This window comes from Juglans regia, chromosome 10 (genome assembly GCF_001411555.2).
Source record: "Juglans regia cultivar Chandler chromosome 10, Walnut 2.0, whole genome shotgun sequence".
NCBI classification, from domain to species: domain Eukaryota; kingdom Viridiplantae; phylum Streptophyta; class Magnoliopsida; order Fagales; family Juglandaceae; genus Juglans; species Juglans regia.
The window spans coordinates 6,890,922-6,910,421 of record NC_049910.1 but is presented as its reverse complement, the minus strand read 5'-3'; the positions used below and the strand labels follow the sequence as shown (position 1 = coordinate 6,910,421).

Sequence of the window (19,500 nt, the reverse complement as noted above, 5' to 3'; positions counted from 1 at the left end):
GCATCATAATGCCACGTGGCTTACTAACAAAAATTAAAAAGACAAACATAAAAAAGTAGAGAAAATTTAGAACTGTAATTTTTATCTTTGTGTTTTATAATTTTTTTTAATAAGCCACGTGGCATCGCCGCATCAAGAAAAAAGTGAATAATATAAATTAGAATGCATACTAACATTACTCTTGTTTATATAGATATTTGAGAGAGTATTAAATGTGTAAATGTCTCAATATATGATGTAGCACTACACCATATCTTTCTCTTGTCAACAGTACTTGTTTTAACATATATAATTTTACAAAAAAAAAAAGTTTTGACCTTATTGGGAATTTATGAGAGTAAAAAAATGTAAGCCAAAATACCGAATAGAAAAGATTGATTTTTTTTTTTTTCACTTGTATAACATAATTTGAGAAGTCTAGCATCACTTAATATTATGAGAAATGATAGTTGCAATCATTAATGCGCAAGCACAGCGCAATCATTTTGAAAAAAGTGAATAAATATAAAACCCACGTATAAAAATAATATTTTTTTAATAATGGATCTTATTATTTTTTCAAAACGACTGCACGGCACTTGCATACTCCACGACTATATGTACTATTACTCAAATATTATACAATATAGAAGTTTAGAAGTCTACCAATTTATTTGGTGCAAAGTCCACAAAGTGCATGCCTAGGCGTTTTAGTTAAGAAACAACTAATATCTTTTGGAAAACCTGATAGCACAGTAGCAACACATGCTTCAAAACACCCTTTGCTCCATAGCTTCTATTCAATCTATTTTAAGAACACTTGAAATTGCATTAGACTCTGGCTAAATAGCAGCTTTGCCTTTCTTTTGCTAATACCCAGAGACTTTTGCAAAACTTCATTGGATGCTTTTCTATGGCCATAAAAACAAAACACAACTACAGCATTCAACAAAATCTACACTCTGCACATCAGAATCTACAGCTCTAGACGATGACAGCACCATCATGTCCTTCATGGTGTTGCCTTGTCCCCAAAATGGTGATTGGTTGTTTATAAGCCAGCAAGTTAGGTGAATCTACCATTGCATTGATATCTAGAATGTCATAGTCGTACACGTTTGACATCATTTCCAGGGACGCTCGCATCACTCTCCTTAACCCTGGTTGGAACGGTTGTTTGCCCTTGGATCTGGAGAAGCAAAGGTCTATTAACTTTCCACAATGAAAAATAAGACTCATTCCATCCACACAAGAGAAAGAGGGGCGGGGGGGAAGAAAATGCCTATTTCTAACAGGCCTAACATTAGATTTTTGGTATAGTGTTCTTTGTTAACACATTATAGAAACTATTTCATTTATCAAAAAAATATTATAGAAACCTTTTAACCACTCTTCAATCTTTTCTGAATCTTTCATCCAAGTTACATTTGTCATTGCTCAAATTTCAGTGGGATCATTTGTTCAGAACAGATCCAACTTTGATATAAAAAATTATTGAAACAGGATCTTACAGTTTCGCCAGGAACAACTGCATATCTCTCAGTCGGTGAGATCCAAGTTTTGCCTATCCAAAGAAACATTTACAACAGATTCAAAAATCAAGAAAAATATTGTTGAGTTACGAACCAAAACGGAGTATTTAGGTGAATGCAGCACCTGATGATGGATCAGCCTTGGAGGACTCTATCTGTTGTCCGCTAGATCCATCAACACTCAAAACCTCTATGATCTTTGGAATGTTCCTATATATTGTTACATGAGAAAAACATCATTAGTTGGAGCATTTAGTCTAGAGATTTCAAGAAGCTTAAAGTAAACCTGTTCTCAGTTCCACAAACTTGAACAGAGGTAAAGTGGGAAGGATAAATCAATAAATCAAGCTTTAAATGAACATTCCAAAGCTCACATTCAATCAACAGTGAGTTAGTTTTTGTTTTTTGACAAGTAAAAATTTTATTGATAGCAACTAGGCAAAAGCCCAAGTACACAGGACTGCAAGAGGAAATACCTAATTAGGAAGGAGGGGAAGAGATAGATACAAGAGGAAACAGCAAGTTAGTTTAGCATGAATATTTCTAACAAACATCTCTAAAGCAAGAAAGAATCCAATACATGTTTGTACATAAGCTTAAGATGTAACGGTTCCATTTCTAGCAAAAGAGTAAACAGAGTGACAATCGTAATACATGACATTCAGATCTAAATGTTATTACCGGTCAACAGATTCCCCATGCCCAAGCTGTCCATTGGTGCCTCTTCCCCAAGAAAATACATTTTGCCTCTCAGTAACAGCAAGTGTATGCCTCCATCCACAAGAGATTTGAATTACTTTCTGCCAAGTGCCAAACAAGAGTAAGAAAATAGGGTGTTTTTTTTTTTTTCTTTTGCCCAAGATGAGAAATCAAAAGAAAATCTCTATGGAAATGAATATTAAAGCCATGGCCTATCCATATTAAATTTGGGAGCTACAGTAATAAGAATGTGCCTGCTCATAGGGAAATTTAACTTGTACAGGAGAGCAATGATTGACATTGTCACCAACTCCAACCTGTCCAAACTGTAAGACAATAAGTTAGCAAATGCAGATTAAGCTATCTCAAGTTTAGGGAGATAAAGGTTCAGAAGAAGTCTGACAAAATAGATGGTCATCAAGTTTCCATCACAGAGAAAATTAGTAATAATATTGTACCCAAGTCGTGATATGGGCAAGGATATGCTATTGACAACCTAAAATGGCAGAAATCTTAGCAAATAGTAATAGTCTGACTCTTGGACATACCCAAAGCCAACATCCACACCACGTCCATGTAATATGTGCATCAATACTAATAATTTTTTTCATCTATACAATAGATAGGTAAAGATCTAATGTATAGATCTATACATTAGATCTTTTGACCCCACATTCTTCTCATCTATCAACTATTCATGAACAAGAGAACTTGCAATTTTTTTTTTTAAGTAAAATAAAATTTTATTGAAGCAAGTAACAAGGCATAGCCCAAGTACACATGGAAATTGCAAAATGTTTTGAAGATGAAAAGTAAAGATGTAGATTGCTAACTTTATTCCAACCCCAGCCATAAAGTTTTCCATCAGATGTAAGTGCCATAGTATGCCTCCAACCACCTGATATCTGAAAAGCACCAATACAAGAAAATTTCGGACAACTCGAATTTAAGTACAAAAATGAAGTCCATATCTAAGTCAGCATATATCTTGTATCAAATGTTCTCATAAAAGCATAAAATATAAATAAAAAAGTGGCCAATGGTACAGCCTAGCACAAACAAAAAAAAAGTAACTTTTTTTCTGGAATAAATATAGTGAAGTTTGATGCTTTGACACAGAATGCAGATGCACAAGCACAAGCACACGTGATTACACATACACATGTGTAGAGCTCAATGCACTCGAGGTTCTATTCCATTGGGAAAATAAAATGATGGCGCTGTCGCTTTGTTTGCTATCCTTGGAAAATAAAGAACAGAGACACAAAGGAGGTTTTTTGGGCCAGTTTCATTCTGTTTATTCATCTTTAACATATTGGGATAGATGCCCCTAGGACTTGTTATTGTGATGAATGGATAGGTGTCTTTTCACACCTATCCTTATATATACATATATATATTCCTTCCATATTTATACACAAGGATAGATGTCTTTACACACACATAAAAATGTATGCGATTTCATTCTGTCATTCAGCACTAATAATTGGCACATTCATGAAGAAGACAAAGAAGAAGTAACTCAGAGAAGGTCTACATGCAAGTTTTACATGGAACCAAAGAAAAAGTGCCCCCAAGCTGCAGTATAAATTGTTCCGGGCAGAGACTGCTCCATTAACTAGATGCAATTGATAAACATGATCCAATTCATGCGAATCACAAATTCAGTCCACGAGGCATGTGCAGAAAGTATTTCTTTTTTTAATCAGTGAATATGCAGAAAGTATATTAATACGAATGAGAACTACCCTCAATTGTACCACTAAAATACAGTATTATTTAATTACTTGCCAAGGCAATGGATGGTGCAAAACAACTTGAATCTCAAAACTAGCATTAAGAAACCAGAACAATGGGAATAAGAGATCACCTGAGAAATATTCGTGTCATGCAAGGCTTCCAGCTTGTGAGGAACAAGGTGATCCTCAAAATCCCCATGTCCTAGTTGGCCATATTTGCTCCAGCCATAAGTGTATAATCCACCTGAAGAGGAAACAGATATTGTATGCCGCCATCCACAAGCTACCATAATCATCTTCTCACCCTGTAATTTTATTTAAAAGAGCATTAATCATTCAAAAAACTCTAAAAGGTGAACAGGGGAGGGAGAGAGAGGGTGTGGGTGTGAATGAGTATTGGGAAAACGTCAGAGTGCTAAATGAATGAGGCTTTACTCTTATCTTCTAATATGAAAAGTGCAGAACATTTCATGAAAAGAATCCATAACTGAAAACAAGAGATTCCTGTCGAGTATAACCTTTCTGCTGATAACAAGATAAAACCACATACAGAATTCTGTTGAATATAATCAAAATTATTACTGGCTCACCAGACAGCTTATGAACCTTCTTGGCAGTTTGTTTGGCATACATTAGTATATCTTATCATAGACAGTGAAGAACAGGGATTGGTTTAGAATGCTTTAACCATAAATACAATCTGTAATAAATCCTACAACTTTATCCCAATATGCATTGTTTGGATGAAAGAATCCTACAACTTGGAATTCCAACTGTGCTCTTCAAAACAGATATAAGCGATACCATATTTTCAACATACATCAATGGCAGAAACTTTCTCAGGAACCAAGCGATCACTTCTATCACCCAAGCCCAAGTTTCCATATCGGCCCCAGCCCCATCCATATAGCTCTCCATCTTCTGTAACAGCAGCAGTATGTTCAGCACCAGCAGCAACCATTTTGATAGAGACTCCCTAACAAAAAATAAACAAAAATTAGACGCGCAAGTTATTTCATAAGAAGAGTTTGTATAAGAACCTGATCGAAATTTATGTTTGTGTATTTCATAAGCCCCATTGTTGTTTAATATAGGAATGTAATAAATACCACAGTATTGCTGGGTAATTCTTTATCGTGATAAATTCATTAGTTATTGCTTTTATCTCTTTGATGGAAGTATATTGAACTATCAGTAAATGTAATTATCAGATAGATGGTGTTGATCAAAATAGTTGGCAGCATGGTAATGCCTGTAGTTCATATAAAAAAATACTGCAACAAGCATAACAAAATATGAATACACAAGAAACCGAGCAATTGAACATGTACGGGGCTTGATGCTTGATGGTGATATTTCTGTTGCATAAAAGTCCTCTTCGTTATGTGGAATTCAAATACCAATCTCTACCGGAGGTTGTTACTAATTTATGTATTAGGTGTTTTATTTCTACAATTAAGACAGAATAGGAAAGGACGGGGACATCCATGCATGCCACTTCTCGACTGTGTCTCCAAGGGCCAGTTGAATAAGAAACCAGTGTTGCCTCACCTTCACCATGATACAGAATCCAAGTTCTCATGGGAGAGCATGGGGAGATTTATTTTTTTACCCATAGGGGTTGGCTCAAGTAGTAAAGGCCTTGGGCTTGGGGGTATGCTCCCCCCAAAATGTTCAAATCCCCTTGAGTGCAAACAATCTCTAGGGGCCATTGGACTGGGAAATTTTCCCCTTGAATTACCCTAGGTACACTTGCAGGAAACTCCTTGACAAAGGCCTGTGCACCCCTGGGATTAGTCGGGACTCTTTTCCCGAACACCTAGTGCTAACAAAAAAAAAAACGATTTATTTTTTGATAAGTAGAGCACGAGGAGATTTATCATCAATATGATGATGGGAATGGAAACCAGAAGCACGTCAAATGACTGTCCATAAATAATTGTTACTCGATGATCTACCAAAAAGGAATTAATATATTGCTAAAAGGATCACGTCAGTGTAGGAGAACTGTTCCCTTTTGATCTTAAATCATTGCAATTTTAAAAGTCATATGTTACTTTGCTCAGTCTGATTCGTTCTCCCCTACCCCGAAAGAAGGCAAAAAAAAGAGTTAGGGATTTATGGATGCACCTACAAGGGACTATCCTTTCTTATAGAAACCCAAATCATAAAGTGCTAAAAGAAATATACATCTTCTTAAGTTCATTTTTTTATAGGTACACATCTTCCTAAGTTTATGTTTCGACTTGGCGAGGAAAGGTCTTGGACTTTAAATGTTGACAATCAAAAGGACGGTGGTGTAGAGCATCTAATGAATGTCTAATGGGAATAACTAAATGACTTAAGAGTACCTGAAATCCTTGAATTTTCTGTGGGACAAGAGAGTCCTCCGTGGTGCCAAGGCCAAGTTGACCATTTTGGTTTCGCCCCCAACTTCATTGAAATAGAGGCAGATAATTCATTAGAATTCCTAAGAGTTAGAATTGATATGCACAAGCAGTGATCCTTTACCTAAAAGTTAGAATTGATATGCACAAGCAGTAAATCACCCACACAAAAGAAGCAAGAATGCAAAAAATACATAAACAAGCAGATACTGGAAATATATACATTGGCAATATTGGTATGGCAGCATAAGTTTCATGCTCAAGATATTTCTGTTCAACATTAATTTGGTGCAGAAACATTGAAGCAAATATAGAACTTTGCATGAATGAATGCTTGGCAGAATGATTCTGGATCTGCATGCGTTTACCCTCTTAGACTGGAGCTCAATGGAAATTAGGTTCCATTTTGTCATTAGGAACATAATTTTCTCGGACTTTTTACTAGGTTCAAGTGTGGTATCTGTTTCTTACACTGTAAACGGCTTTAGATGCTTACTTTGGCATTGTGACTGCTATACAAGTGTGCCTTGCGAATCAAGGTATAGTTCTACCAAACAAACTTTTCAGTTATGAAATTTTCTCTGTATTTTTCTTGTTCACATTATTTTTGCCATCCAAGTGTGAGGGAAAGGAGGGAGGCTGGCCAAAGAGGAAAAGAAAACCACCTTCGATTGGGCCATTACTCCAGCTATACTGAATAAACTAATATTATACTCATTTCATCAAGTTGTAAAATTGAGAGAGATACTTATAAAAAATAATATAATATATATATAGAAAGAGAGAGAGAAAGAGAAAGAGAGAGAGAGAGAGAGAGAGAGAGAGAGAGAGAGAGAGAGATTTTAGAAAAACTGTTAACCTCTGCACCTCGCCTTCCATAGTCACTGCCAAGCAGTGGCTGTCCCCACAAGCAATTTGCTTTATCCTTAAACCATTTAATGCTTTTATTGGCTGAGGAGTGAACAAGTCACTGGAGTTTCCATGGCCCAACCTCCCAAAGTCACCCCTGAAAAAATAGGTAAAAGCACAAGATGCTTACAGGCTATCATGGAACATAGACAAATCCAAAGGCAATGATATATCCAGAGCTTATTAAATGACACAAATGAAAAACAAGACATGTGACATGAAGAACTGCCTAGGACAAAATATAAACAAAGAATTCTGTAAATGAGATTAAATACAAATGTTTTGCAATAAATCAGTAATTTTAAAAATCAATATATGTATCTCTAATAGCCTCATGACAAAAATTAACCTCAAAACTATTAACAAGTAAAAAATTTCAAGCTAGAGTTAACTTGAACCAAGAAATGGACTACAAACGTGCTGACAGCCAAATATGATGCATTTCCGATACCCCTTTGAGTTGATTTATTTAAAGGAAGGAATCTAAGCCCAAGCAAGCTCCGCAACCCTGCAGTCTAAGGAACTGCATGGAAGCCCAGGAATGCTTTAACTTATGCAAATGTGAAAGGAGTCTTGTTGCCATTGGTAGCCCAACCCCATGGTCCACATGTTTATTCAAACTAATTGATTGAACACCCCTTTCAAACTTCTCGAGGGAAAAAAACAGAATAATTAAAATCAAATAGAAACCTTTATGGGAAAAGAAAAACAAAAGAGCTCCCTTCAGTGAGACAATATGACGAGAAACCAAAACTCTCCTTTGGGGTACTGGAAGGCAGAAGAGGACGAAGGGAATTAAATAATTTGATCAGCCAGGTCCTTTATCTCATTTCATGAATGTCCCTCATCTGATGCAGGATATCTTCTCCATTTCCTCAGGCCAACAATTTTCTCCTCAATATAATTTTTTGTTCATTCTTAATGGTACCATTATTTCCATATGATCAACCACGGTCTTTCATGCAGAGAAAAATAAACGAGGGACATCCATTGAGCTTTGTTGTAGCCAACTTCTAAACCAAGTAGTGTTTTTAAACCTATGACAAATGCAACAATGTGGCAAAGAAGACATCTCTCTCTCAGTAAAAAAGTCTATAGTGAATTTTCAAAAGAGAACATTAAAAGATAATACACAGACCATCCCCAGCTATACACTTCCAGAAGTGACTGAGAATATGCAGTTGTATGATCAGCTCCACAGGTAACAGATGCAATTTCATGGCTGTCCAATGCACTCAATTGAGTAGGCAAAAATCGATCTTCGGCATCTCCATGGCCTAATTGTCCATCCTCTCCTCTTCCCCAAGAACAAACAATGTTTCCAGCTGTAAAATGTCAGCAAAAGCCCAACAAAGAAAATTCATTGAATTTAAAATATAGGAAAGAAAATGATGCTGAAGATGTTTCCGAAGAACAACTACAAACTGAATGTGTGCACAACAAACTAAAGGCAACAAAGAGCCATCAATTAACATAAGAATAAAGGAAGATAGGCATAGTAGAATAATGGGCACAGGAGTCATTTAGCAAAAAGTAAAAACGACCGGAACAAGTTTTAAGGAAAACAAAACAAAATGTGCTTCTCAAAATATTTTATTATGCAGTACTTAACCAAAATCAAGTAACCGTCTCTTCCAAACTCATCTTTATAAAACAGAAAAATTCACCAAAGACACTGCCTGGCAGCAGTAATTCCCCCTTCAACAAAGCCACATACAGCTCTAACTGGGAAAGCAAATTTGGTAAGCTGAGTTCCTAAAATGGTGCTTCAGAACATTCTCTTATCGAATTTCATGTGTTTCACTGGGAACATTGTGCTAAGATCTTAAGCTTAGCTATCCCAATGACCTACTTAGGAAAAGGAATTGACATCAATCTGATATAATATTCAAAGATTAATAAAACTTTGTTTACCGATAAGACAAAGTATATATTCAAAGATTAAGAATGGTTGAATAAAAAGAAATTCTAAATCCAAATTGAAAAACAAAGAGTGCAAGAAAGAGAATAATAATTAATCATAGGACTTCATTACCAAGATCAAGACTAGAAACATTTTGAAAGTCGTTTCTACCACGGCTTTCTTTTTTCGTGATTAGGTACAACGACTTTTTTAAGTATAATGAGAAAGGACCCAAAATGAGCATGTCGATGTAATACAACAGTCGACAAAACAAAAAGTACAAACTGTTACTTGGAAAAGAAAGAAATTGCTGAAAATTTGAATCAGAGATTTTCGACTTATCGTCACTTGAAAAGTCTAAGAAATAACAACTTCCAGTCAACTCATGTTAAAACTCTAGATTGCACTCCATTGTCCACGATACGGAGGGAACTCTCCCCAGATTTTTCAGCAAGCAAGTAAGAATGACAACAATCACTGGACCACAAAAGTCAATGGCTTGAAAGCAAGACAACCCAGAATTGCAAAAAGGGGATTTTGGGAGCTTACAAAGAACAGCAACAGAGTGACTAGCACCAGCGGAGATGAGAAGAACCCGACGAAATGGACCAGTAACTTCACCACCTCCCTCCTCCGCCATTTCCCACGTTCCAAATCCCCTCTCTTCCCCCAAAAACTCAAAAGGGACAACGGAAACGTGCCAAAAGCAAAGAGAGGGAGAGTATTTCGGATGATATCTCTGTGGTTGACTTAAAAGCGATTAATGGTAGTCTGAAGAAGCTGGAGCAGAGGCAGGAAAACCAATTTATAGCGAGAGAGAGAGAGAGCCCATGTGCAACGCAGGGCTTTTGTTGAGCACTGAGCAGGGCATATACTTCCAAAGAGGGAGAAGGAACGGGGGACATATGACGGGGAGACGGTAGAAACATCGGCAGGCACAATGCAAGAAATAGCGGCATTCAATGCTGGATATATGGTCCCATTTCTTCTGCTTTTAATTCTCTTTTTTACTCTCTTCCCTCCCTTCTTACTCTCTTTTCAATTTTATTTTTATAGAAATGCCTTCATTTAAAATAAAATTATAAAATTGTAAAAAATATTTATCCTTTTCTTTTTTATTTCTATAAAAAATTCTACTTCGAAATCATTGCGACCATCTTTAATATTGAAGTGATCTTGTATAATAGAGTAATTTGTGAATATTAATATTTTTAAATTTTATTTAAATTTATTTGAATATAAATAAATTAATATATATATTTAAATATATAAAATAAATTTAGATGAATTTAACGTTTTTATAAAATATTAAAAAAATAATAAATTAAACTCATTCTAACAACTAAATATAACGGTACATTTTCATCCATCGCTCACATTCAACGTCATCAAATTAATAAACTTTTATATATAATAAATTTATTTTATTATCATCATGCCAATAATATTAAGTAAATATTATGTTTGGATTATTAAAAATAGTGTGACTCATTTTCTTTTAGATCCACGAGAAAAAAATACATGGAGCTTTTTTCAACAGAATAGATCGATACACAAAAATTTTTAAAAGATAAATTTTTACACAGTTATATTTTAAAATGAGAGCATTTAGATAAATTAATATTATTTTATAAAATTAATCTTTATTTAAAATATAATATTATAAAATATACATTGTAATCATTGTGTTATAATTTCGTTAATTTCTGTTAGATGACGACACAAGGTTCTCTCTCCACCACATTTTTTTTTTTTTAACTCAAACCAACCATCTCTGATCTCTCCACCACATCTTGGAAGGCCCCATCCCTCATTTTCTGAAACTTCTTTTTTATTTGAGTTTTCTATTTTATAATATTTTCTGATCTTCCTATGTTTTCTATTTTTTTTATTAAAAAAATAATTGTACTTCCTTATTCTCTATTTTTTATGTTTTGATTTTTTAGATTTTCAAATTTTTTTTATTTCATAATTGCTTTTATTATTTTGTACTTTTTTATTTTTATATTTTCAACGTCAAATTTGAAGAGATAGATTTCATATCAACCACACCATATAATACTAGTTTATTATTAATTAGGATAAGACAGGCAAGCCAAAGAGAATGAATGACAGAAAGAATTAAGTCAAGGCCGGAGCAAGCATTAATCAGCAAATCATATGAAAGACGCACTTATCACAATTGTTGGGTTGTGTCTAAAGGAAATTAGAAAGCACGCACCCAAGGTCTCTGTATGATCCATCCCCAGAGAAGTAATGCCACAGACAAGAGGCTTTTCAATATGCATGGCTTATCATCAATCTTCATTACAATCATAGTTGTTTATGCTTGCAAGACTTTCATATAAATGCTAAAGTAAAAGCTTGAATTTTTGTTTATGGACTTTTGAAATTTAGACAAGTAAAAGACATTTGATAAAAGGTAAAATTGGAACTTTAAAAGCATTGAAAAAATAAGGGTAATTATAGAAATGATATTTACTACTTTTACCCCTGATAAAAAAATAAATAAAAAAATACCACATTTGTTAAGTCCCTTTTAGCTGATCTTACCCCCAAGACCAACTTCACTAATAGCAACATCGACCTACAGACAAGAACTATTTTCAGTGCCAAAATTATCCCCAACACAATAATTCAAGAACACCTGAAAAAGTCATAATTATCCCCAAAAAGAAAAGTTAATATGTATACTTCCTCTCAAAGCTCAATAATAGATTCTAACCTCAAACTTGCAACTTATTTGAAGAGACCTAACAAAAGAGTTTTCCAAACTTATACCACCCCTACAAAACTTGGGCACTAATTGTTTTTGACAAGAAAAACCTCAAGCACTAATTAAAATTACTAATTCACAAATCCCTAAAATTAACTTTCCTCTTCTCTCATTAGAACAAGATAGAAAAGTATGCATTGCAACTGTTAACCACTCAAATTTGGAACCAAGATAATAGCTAAGCTTCAATGGAAACCAAAGGATCCATGACAAACCTTTTCACATATAAATATCTTGAAAGCCAAAATAGTGAGGAACTGGAATAACAGAGGCATTGGCAGGTGCTCTATAACCTTTTCTTGCAAATTTTGACTTCAAGAATAAAAAAAGATGCCATTTGGGATTTTTTTTTTTTTTTAATGGAAAGAGGCATCAATGATCAATCACATGAGTTGCAATACACCATCAAGAAGTGACCACGATAAGTAATAATGTATGGTGCATCATACAAAATTGTTAATCTATATTTCAAAAACAGGGGTCTGAACATCAGCTTCCAGTTTCTAAAGTCCACTTAGAGAACAATATAATCTTCAAAGATAATCTGGCTTATTGATCTTCTTATGATCATATAAAGAACAAAATTATACCTTCAATTGGTTCTAACAATCCCAAAAATACAAAAGAAACTTAACTTCGGATATGTCCAACCTACAGAGGCAATCAAAATCATATATATATAAATACTAATTCAGCAGAGAATTTTCATATCAACCATTAAGGATGATGGAGACATAAAGATAGCAAGGGACAATTTTTGCAGAGAAAAATGGTCTTAGACTCCCATATATGAGGATTGGTTTCCACTGTTTTTGTTTCTTTGTTGAGAGAAGGGGCAGCGACAGATAAGAATGAGAAAGACGGCGATACTTTCATGGTGGTCCGAGCCAGAACCGGATGCTAGATCTACTTCAAACGGTGATTGGCAGGTCGATGGGTCTTCCTTACGGCGAGTGCATGACGCCGTTGAAGAACCACATAGCCACTCCATCAACAAAAGATCTGTAGGAACAAAAAATAAATAAAGATATGTAGCAACTATGAACATGCGAACGAGAGAAAAGATCAAAACATGAAAAAAAAAACCTACAATCCTCAAACGAGCTTCAACGACATGAAAAAAAAAAGAAAGAGATGTAGCGTGGTTCAATAACAGAGAGAAATAGAGGGAGAGAGCTAGAGAGAGATTTGGAAGATGGAGAGATGAAAGAAAACACATCTGTTATGAGAGAGAGAGAGAGAGAGAGAGAGAGAGAGAGAGAAATGAAAGAGATGAACTGAGGAGAGGCAACACGGCGAGAGAGAACGAAAAAGAGATTGAACGGGGAGGAAGACTATGGAAAGTTAGGTGAGAGAGAGTTTCAAGAAAAAAATGGGGCTTGTGTAAGAGACTCGATTTTTCATGTGAGAATTTGTATGAGAGCGTTAAAACCGGAGGATAAATCTCGAAAATGTGAAAATGAAAAGATCAAAACTTCTTTAAAAGATTAAAATAGCCTCAATTAAACGGATACAAAACGTTAAAATAGAAGGTTAAAAATGAAAAAATACATAAAAAAAAATGGATTCCAACACGGAGGACGACAAAATTACTATTCACAGCTATCCACACTTATTATATAGAGTATATATATATATATATATATATATATATTTATATATGTATGTTGTGAACTTTTAATTAACTTCGAGACATTAAAATCATGCAGGGGAAGTTATAATTCACGTCCCAATTGCAACTCCTTTTTATTGCGTCATTTTAAAATGAGCAATATTGTATATAATCATGAAATAAATAAGTGATGTATAGTCATTTTAAAAAAGAGTGGATATATTATTAAAAAATTAATTTTTTTTCTTTTGAATTCCGTTTTTATTCACTTTTTGACATGTTTGATAGATATATTCACTTTGATCCACTTCCTTGATTAAGAAAAATTGAAACAAACGTACCAAAATGTTGATAGTTCATATATAAACTCCACTTTCAAGTGACTATATCGATGTGTGGATAAAATAAAGTCAGTCAAATTTTGAAGATTTGAGATGATCAATCAGTCCAAAGGTGCATTAATTTTCTTTCATGGAGTGTACCGATTGCATATGATGTTTTATAATATTTATAATTTAAATAATTATACTATAAAGTATTTATACTCCATATCATTCACGTGATATAATTTGATTTAGAAAATAAATTATTAATATTTATAAATTTTTCAATTGTGTCGTCATTTTATCATATTCTCACATGACATTAACTGATTAAATTTTTACTACTATTTTTCACTTATCTCTATTTTTTATATTATATAGGGATGTTCTTAGGAAAATAACACTTGCCTCCTTGATTTTGTCTCCTCAAAATTACCGTTAGGATATTTTAAATTTTTTTTTCTTAATGATTAAAGAAGTGATCACTATTAATGAAGTAGTGTATTATTTTTAAATATTTAAAAAATGCTTAAAAAAAAAAGAAAAAAATTGCAATTACACTAATAATAAGTTTAAGAGAGCAAAATCAGGAGGCTGAGTATAAGCAACTTCCATTTTCTTAAAACATCACCACTAAGAGACTAGACCATGGAAGGAAATAAAGTTTCGTGAGAGCAAGAATTCTACCTCATGAGAATCGACCCTCTCCATTTCAAGTAAAATAGGTAATATCTGCTTATTAAAAAGTATAGGATTTTGTTTTTCATTTAACTTATCAATATAATATAAAATGATAAAAGTACTTCATATTTTACATTAAATAGATAAGAGAAGTGTTACAAACATAAAAATGTCTTACAAAAGTAAACTTATAAACTGACGTGCATGGCTTCATATGATCCGTTAGTCGATCTATTTTACAATAAAAATAATTAATTTTTCATCTAACGTACGACATCAAGTCAAGTCAGTTTGTGAGTTTACTTTTGTATAATCCATTTATCGTTAAAATATTTCTCAATAGATAATATCTATTTCGAATGAAAAAATAAATGTATTCTCGATAGATAAAAATTCTCCCCAATTTTTTGTCTCTCAAGCACTGTCTGCACTTAGAGAGAGATAAAACACAACATATGGATCTCGCAGTATTTAATGCTAACTGCACATAAATAATATACAAGCTACATTATTAAAATGCTATATATAAAATATACCGATTGTGTTTAGAATAACTCTATTTAACATCTCACACACCACGCATTTTTTAATTTTTTTTTTCTCATAACAAGTATGTAGTATATGTATTAAAATATGAAAAAGTTTATTTACAAACGAATTCACGCACCAAATTGCACACCAATGATATAATGTAAAACATTCATTTGATAAAACGGTGGAAATTGAGATAAAATTAATTTTTTGTGAGAAAGAGGGCCAGATCTTCTTCTTCTCTCAAAATTTTTTTAATTTTATTTATCTTTTCAATAAAAAAAATCATGTCAATGTCGGTACACGCCAAACCATTTATACCTAGCAAAACTCTTAAAATATATATAATGTGTAGTGTGGGATGATGAGTGCATGCATAACCCTTGTGTTTATTAGCTATTTTCAACAATGAATCGTGCCGCCTTCCTTGAGATATCAGTCCAGGCCTATCTATCAAAATGCATGGCTGCTTTTTCAAGTTTCCTTTCATTGTGGTCTTTCAAATTCAAGGCCGCCTCCTGCTGAACAAACCTTCAGAGACTCTATTCACACCTGAAAGTTAGGTGCATGAAAGTTTCCTTTCATTGAGTGGTCCTTATGTATTGCTATTAAATCATGTACTTCCTGCATGTGTATATACATCTTAAATTTGTATATATAATTCAAACTCAATCACGTAAATATAATATGATCATATCTCCTAACTACAAGCTGAAAAAGTTATTTATGATAAAAAATAATTATTTTTTATGAGTATATAACCGTCACAAATAAATATTTTTATTACAAATAATCATTTTTTTTTGTAGTTAATTAATTATATATAATACATACTTTTTATTCCATCCATCTCTTTATTTTATTTTTATATATCTAAATTATCTAAAACCCTAGCTACCTAGGGAGCATATATATCAAAAGGGTACTAGAACATGCTAATGATCGATGGTCTCAATTTTGCAATTTGCATTAACGTGAGCATGACTACGAACCAGAGCATGATACTGAGCAAGGTGAAGCTGATCAACAGATTCTAAACATTCTCACAAGCAAAACGTATGGGGTGTGGTGATAAAATGCTTTGGGGACCTATTAAATCAGGTGCTTTCACAGTAAGAGTGCCTGTTATGTGGACTTGTCAAAGAAGAAGGAGATCAAGATGGGAGAGTACTCCTGATCAAATGGTAATAAGCTGGCAGATGATTTGTGGAAAATGATATGGAGCTTGGATGTACCAGGAGTACTAGTAAAGAACTTTCTTTGGAAGGCTTCTCAAAACACTCTCCCAACTAGGAAAAATTTATATCAAAGAAAAGTAGTACCCGGAAGCCAACTTTGTCCGATTTGTAAAGCAGATCAAGATCAAGAATCAATGAATATTCATGCACTTTGGAGTTACTCTGCTACAAATGATGTGCGGGTTGAAGCTAGCATCGAGCGTTGTGCATAAGTGGGCCACCAGAGAAGAAGACTTCATGCAACTATGAGAGAAATTAAGAAAAAAAACTTCAAAAACAAGACCTGGAATGACTTTCTTCAAAGAACCATTGACTAGACCGAGGAATCTTATTTTGTCAGAAACTGAGAATTTGTCTGAGTTTCGGCAATAAGAACAATTAAGCAAACTGACAGGGCTGCTGAAGGAGGTGAGGTGCTTCAAAGTGAGGAAAACCAGGCCCTGACACTATCAAAGCCAACTGGATCGATGTTGCTGTAGATATAAAAAACAAGAAAATGAGGACATGCACACTGCTCAGAAGTGTGTACTCCTCACGATTCTTATCGGAAACAAAAGGCAGATCATCATCACAATCATATATATATATATATATATATATATATATATATAGGGGAGAATGACCTAGCTATAAGCCTAGCTCGGGTGTGACTACGAAAGCTCCAACTCATCATAGACTAGAGTTAAGGACATGCACACTGCAGCTTGGTACCTAGCTGGCATATATGCATATAGTTGAGTACTCGTGCCTTCTACGTTCGGCTAGCTGTTCCTGAAAAATCTGCATGCGTACAAGCTAGCTAGACTCGGACCAAACTGCATGTACAGACAACCTGATGCATGCATGTGATGACGTTCGTTAATCGACACCCTGGCGTGCATCACTTACATCTAGTTTGTTTTCGTAAATAAAATAAGATGATTTAAAATAAAAATTAAAAATTAAATAAAATATTATTAAAAAAATAATAAAATTTTATTATTATAACTAGTGATATGACTTATTCAATGTGGGATATAAAATTATTATGGATAGACAAAAGACAAAATGTGACATTTTATTCAAAATTTACTTAAAATTTTAACTACATGCACCGATACTTATAATCATGCTCTTACGCGCTACCACATTATATGGTGGAACATCTCCAACTCATTCTTTGGATTTATAATGTCGGAGTTTGGATTTATATATGGTGGAACACACCACACACAACACTTATTATTATTTTTTTAATTTTTTAAAATTAATTTATTTCTTCTACTCACCATCAGTACGCTACATATTTGATAAGAGAAAAAAATAAAAAAATAACTATATATAATGTGTGATATATTATGTGAGAATGATGAGTAAAATATTTAGATTGTGTTTAGATAGACAATTCAAATGAAATGAAATAAAATGTTTTGAATAGTAATTAAATAAAATATTGTTAAATATAATTTTTATTTTAAAATTAAAAAAATTAAATTATTTATTATATGTTTATATAAAAATTTAAAAAAATAATAATAATAAGATAAAATTAGATAAAAAAAATTTATGTATCCAAATTCAGCATGGGTATACCGTATATATGACAAACTACGTCGTGTTTTGTTGACCCAAAGTCTCCGCTAGAGTGACCCACTGTATGCATTGCTGCAACCACCATAATGAATAAAAGGAAATGACTGGCGCACAATATTTGTTGGGTAGTGATAGGCTTACAACCTATCTACTACCCATCTACTACTTGTAGTGTTTTTATTTTTTTATTATTTTATTTTAAACATTTTTTTAACATCCTTAATCATTAAGAAAAAATTAAAAAAATATATAAATTTACTAATTATCACTTCTTTAACTATTAAGTAAAATAAAAAATTATAAAAAAAATCAAATATAAAAAGAGTAGTAAATGAGTAGTAAGAGGGTAGTAATCCTATCATTTTTCATATTTTTTATAATATTTTATAAAAAAATTCTCATCTTATAATATTATTATAAAATATATTATTTGAATATCATTACACATGTATAAAATTGCTCACCACTTGTTTTATATGCATTTCAAAATCACAACCATGATTCTTATCATCGATATATCCTATGCATATGCATCTCGTATTTTATGAGATATTTTTATATATTTTACGAATAATAATAAAAAATTAATAATAACATATTAAATAATAATAATAATAAATTAATAAATTATTTTCAAAATATATACTTTCTAAATATCCAAACTAGGTATTAAGCTAGTCAGCCGCCTCCCATCTACTCATCTACGGACAGTCCCATTACAAGATCACGAGCTTCGATTCTCATTCCCTAGCTCGCTTCCTCACCTAACATCCCTTCTTGACTCCATTGCCAATAGTCCAAATTAACCCACCCTCATCATCATGATCATGTATTTGACTGGCTAGAAAAGAAGGAAAAAAAAAAAAAAAAACCTGTAGATAATTGGAATCTCAACATTTTAATAATGCAGAAATAGTAAGTATACAAATGTCACATAATTATTTTAAAAAAATTGAATGAATATATGATATATATAAAAAATAATAATTTTTTAATAATAAACTTTACTTTATTTTAAAATGATTAAACGGCACTTATATATTCTACAACCGTATAAAAATTACTCTTCACAAAAAATTTGGAAACTTCGTATAGGACGATGAAATAGGAAAAGTTGGAAGCAGGACCACTCTATATATATATTATATTAATAGAAAAGTACTAAATATCCCTTTTTCTTCTCTTTCTTTTTTATCCTTGTTGGTGGTGCTAGCCCCTTGCTCCCTTAGATACGTTCCCTAAATGTCTCGTCCGAAAATAAAATAAAAAAAGTTATAGAGAAAGTATTTTACGAAATGATCATACGATTTGAAATGGTAAACGATCCTTAATACTTTGACATTCTACATCAAGTTTGGTAAGTTTTCTTTTTATCAAGTAGACCGATCGAGCACTTGATCTTTAAAGAAAATGAATTTAAGAGAAGGTAAAAATGTAGCTCTTGCGCGGATGTATGTGATAACACACGATTGATTTTCATTAACGCACCTCCCATACCAATCTCGAAGGACCTTGATCTGTTAGGTTTGTGAAGTGTAGTTTTGTTGGTGTGTCAGTCTGATTTATGTCAAGCAGAAAGTTCACTCAACGTTTACAGGATAGATGATTCAAGGAAAGTA

The 19,500-nt window shown here is 33.1% G+C and overlaps 1 protein-coding gene across 1 annotated transcript; it reads right to left on the bottom strand.

Moving 5' to 3' along the window:
• Positions 1-628: 628 nt before the first annotated feature.
• On the bottom strand, positions 629-10,106 carry LOC108983400 (ultraviolet-B receptor UVR8-like). Its single transcript, XM_018955010.2, has 12 exons — positions 9,698-10,106; positions 8,384-8,570; positions 7,196-7,342; positions 6,301-6,382; positions 4,770-4,925; positions 4,081-4,254; positions 3,044-3,115; positions 2,465-2,536; positions 2,193-2,311; positions 1,636-1,721; positions 1,491-1,543; positions 629-1,168 (listed from the first exon to the last, which is right to left on the bottom strand). Exons 1-12 carry the CDS (start codon positions 9,786-9,788, stop codon positions 1,082-1,084), a joined length of 1,326 nt encoding a protein of 441 aa, XP_018810555.1. The 5' UTR covers positions 9,789-10,106; the 3' UTR covers positions 629-1,081.
• Positions 10,107-19,500: the final 9,394 nt, after the last annotated feature.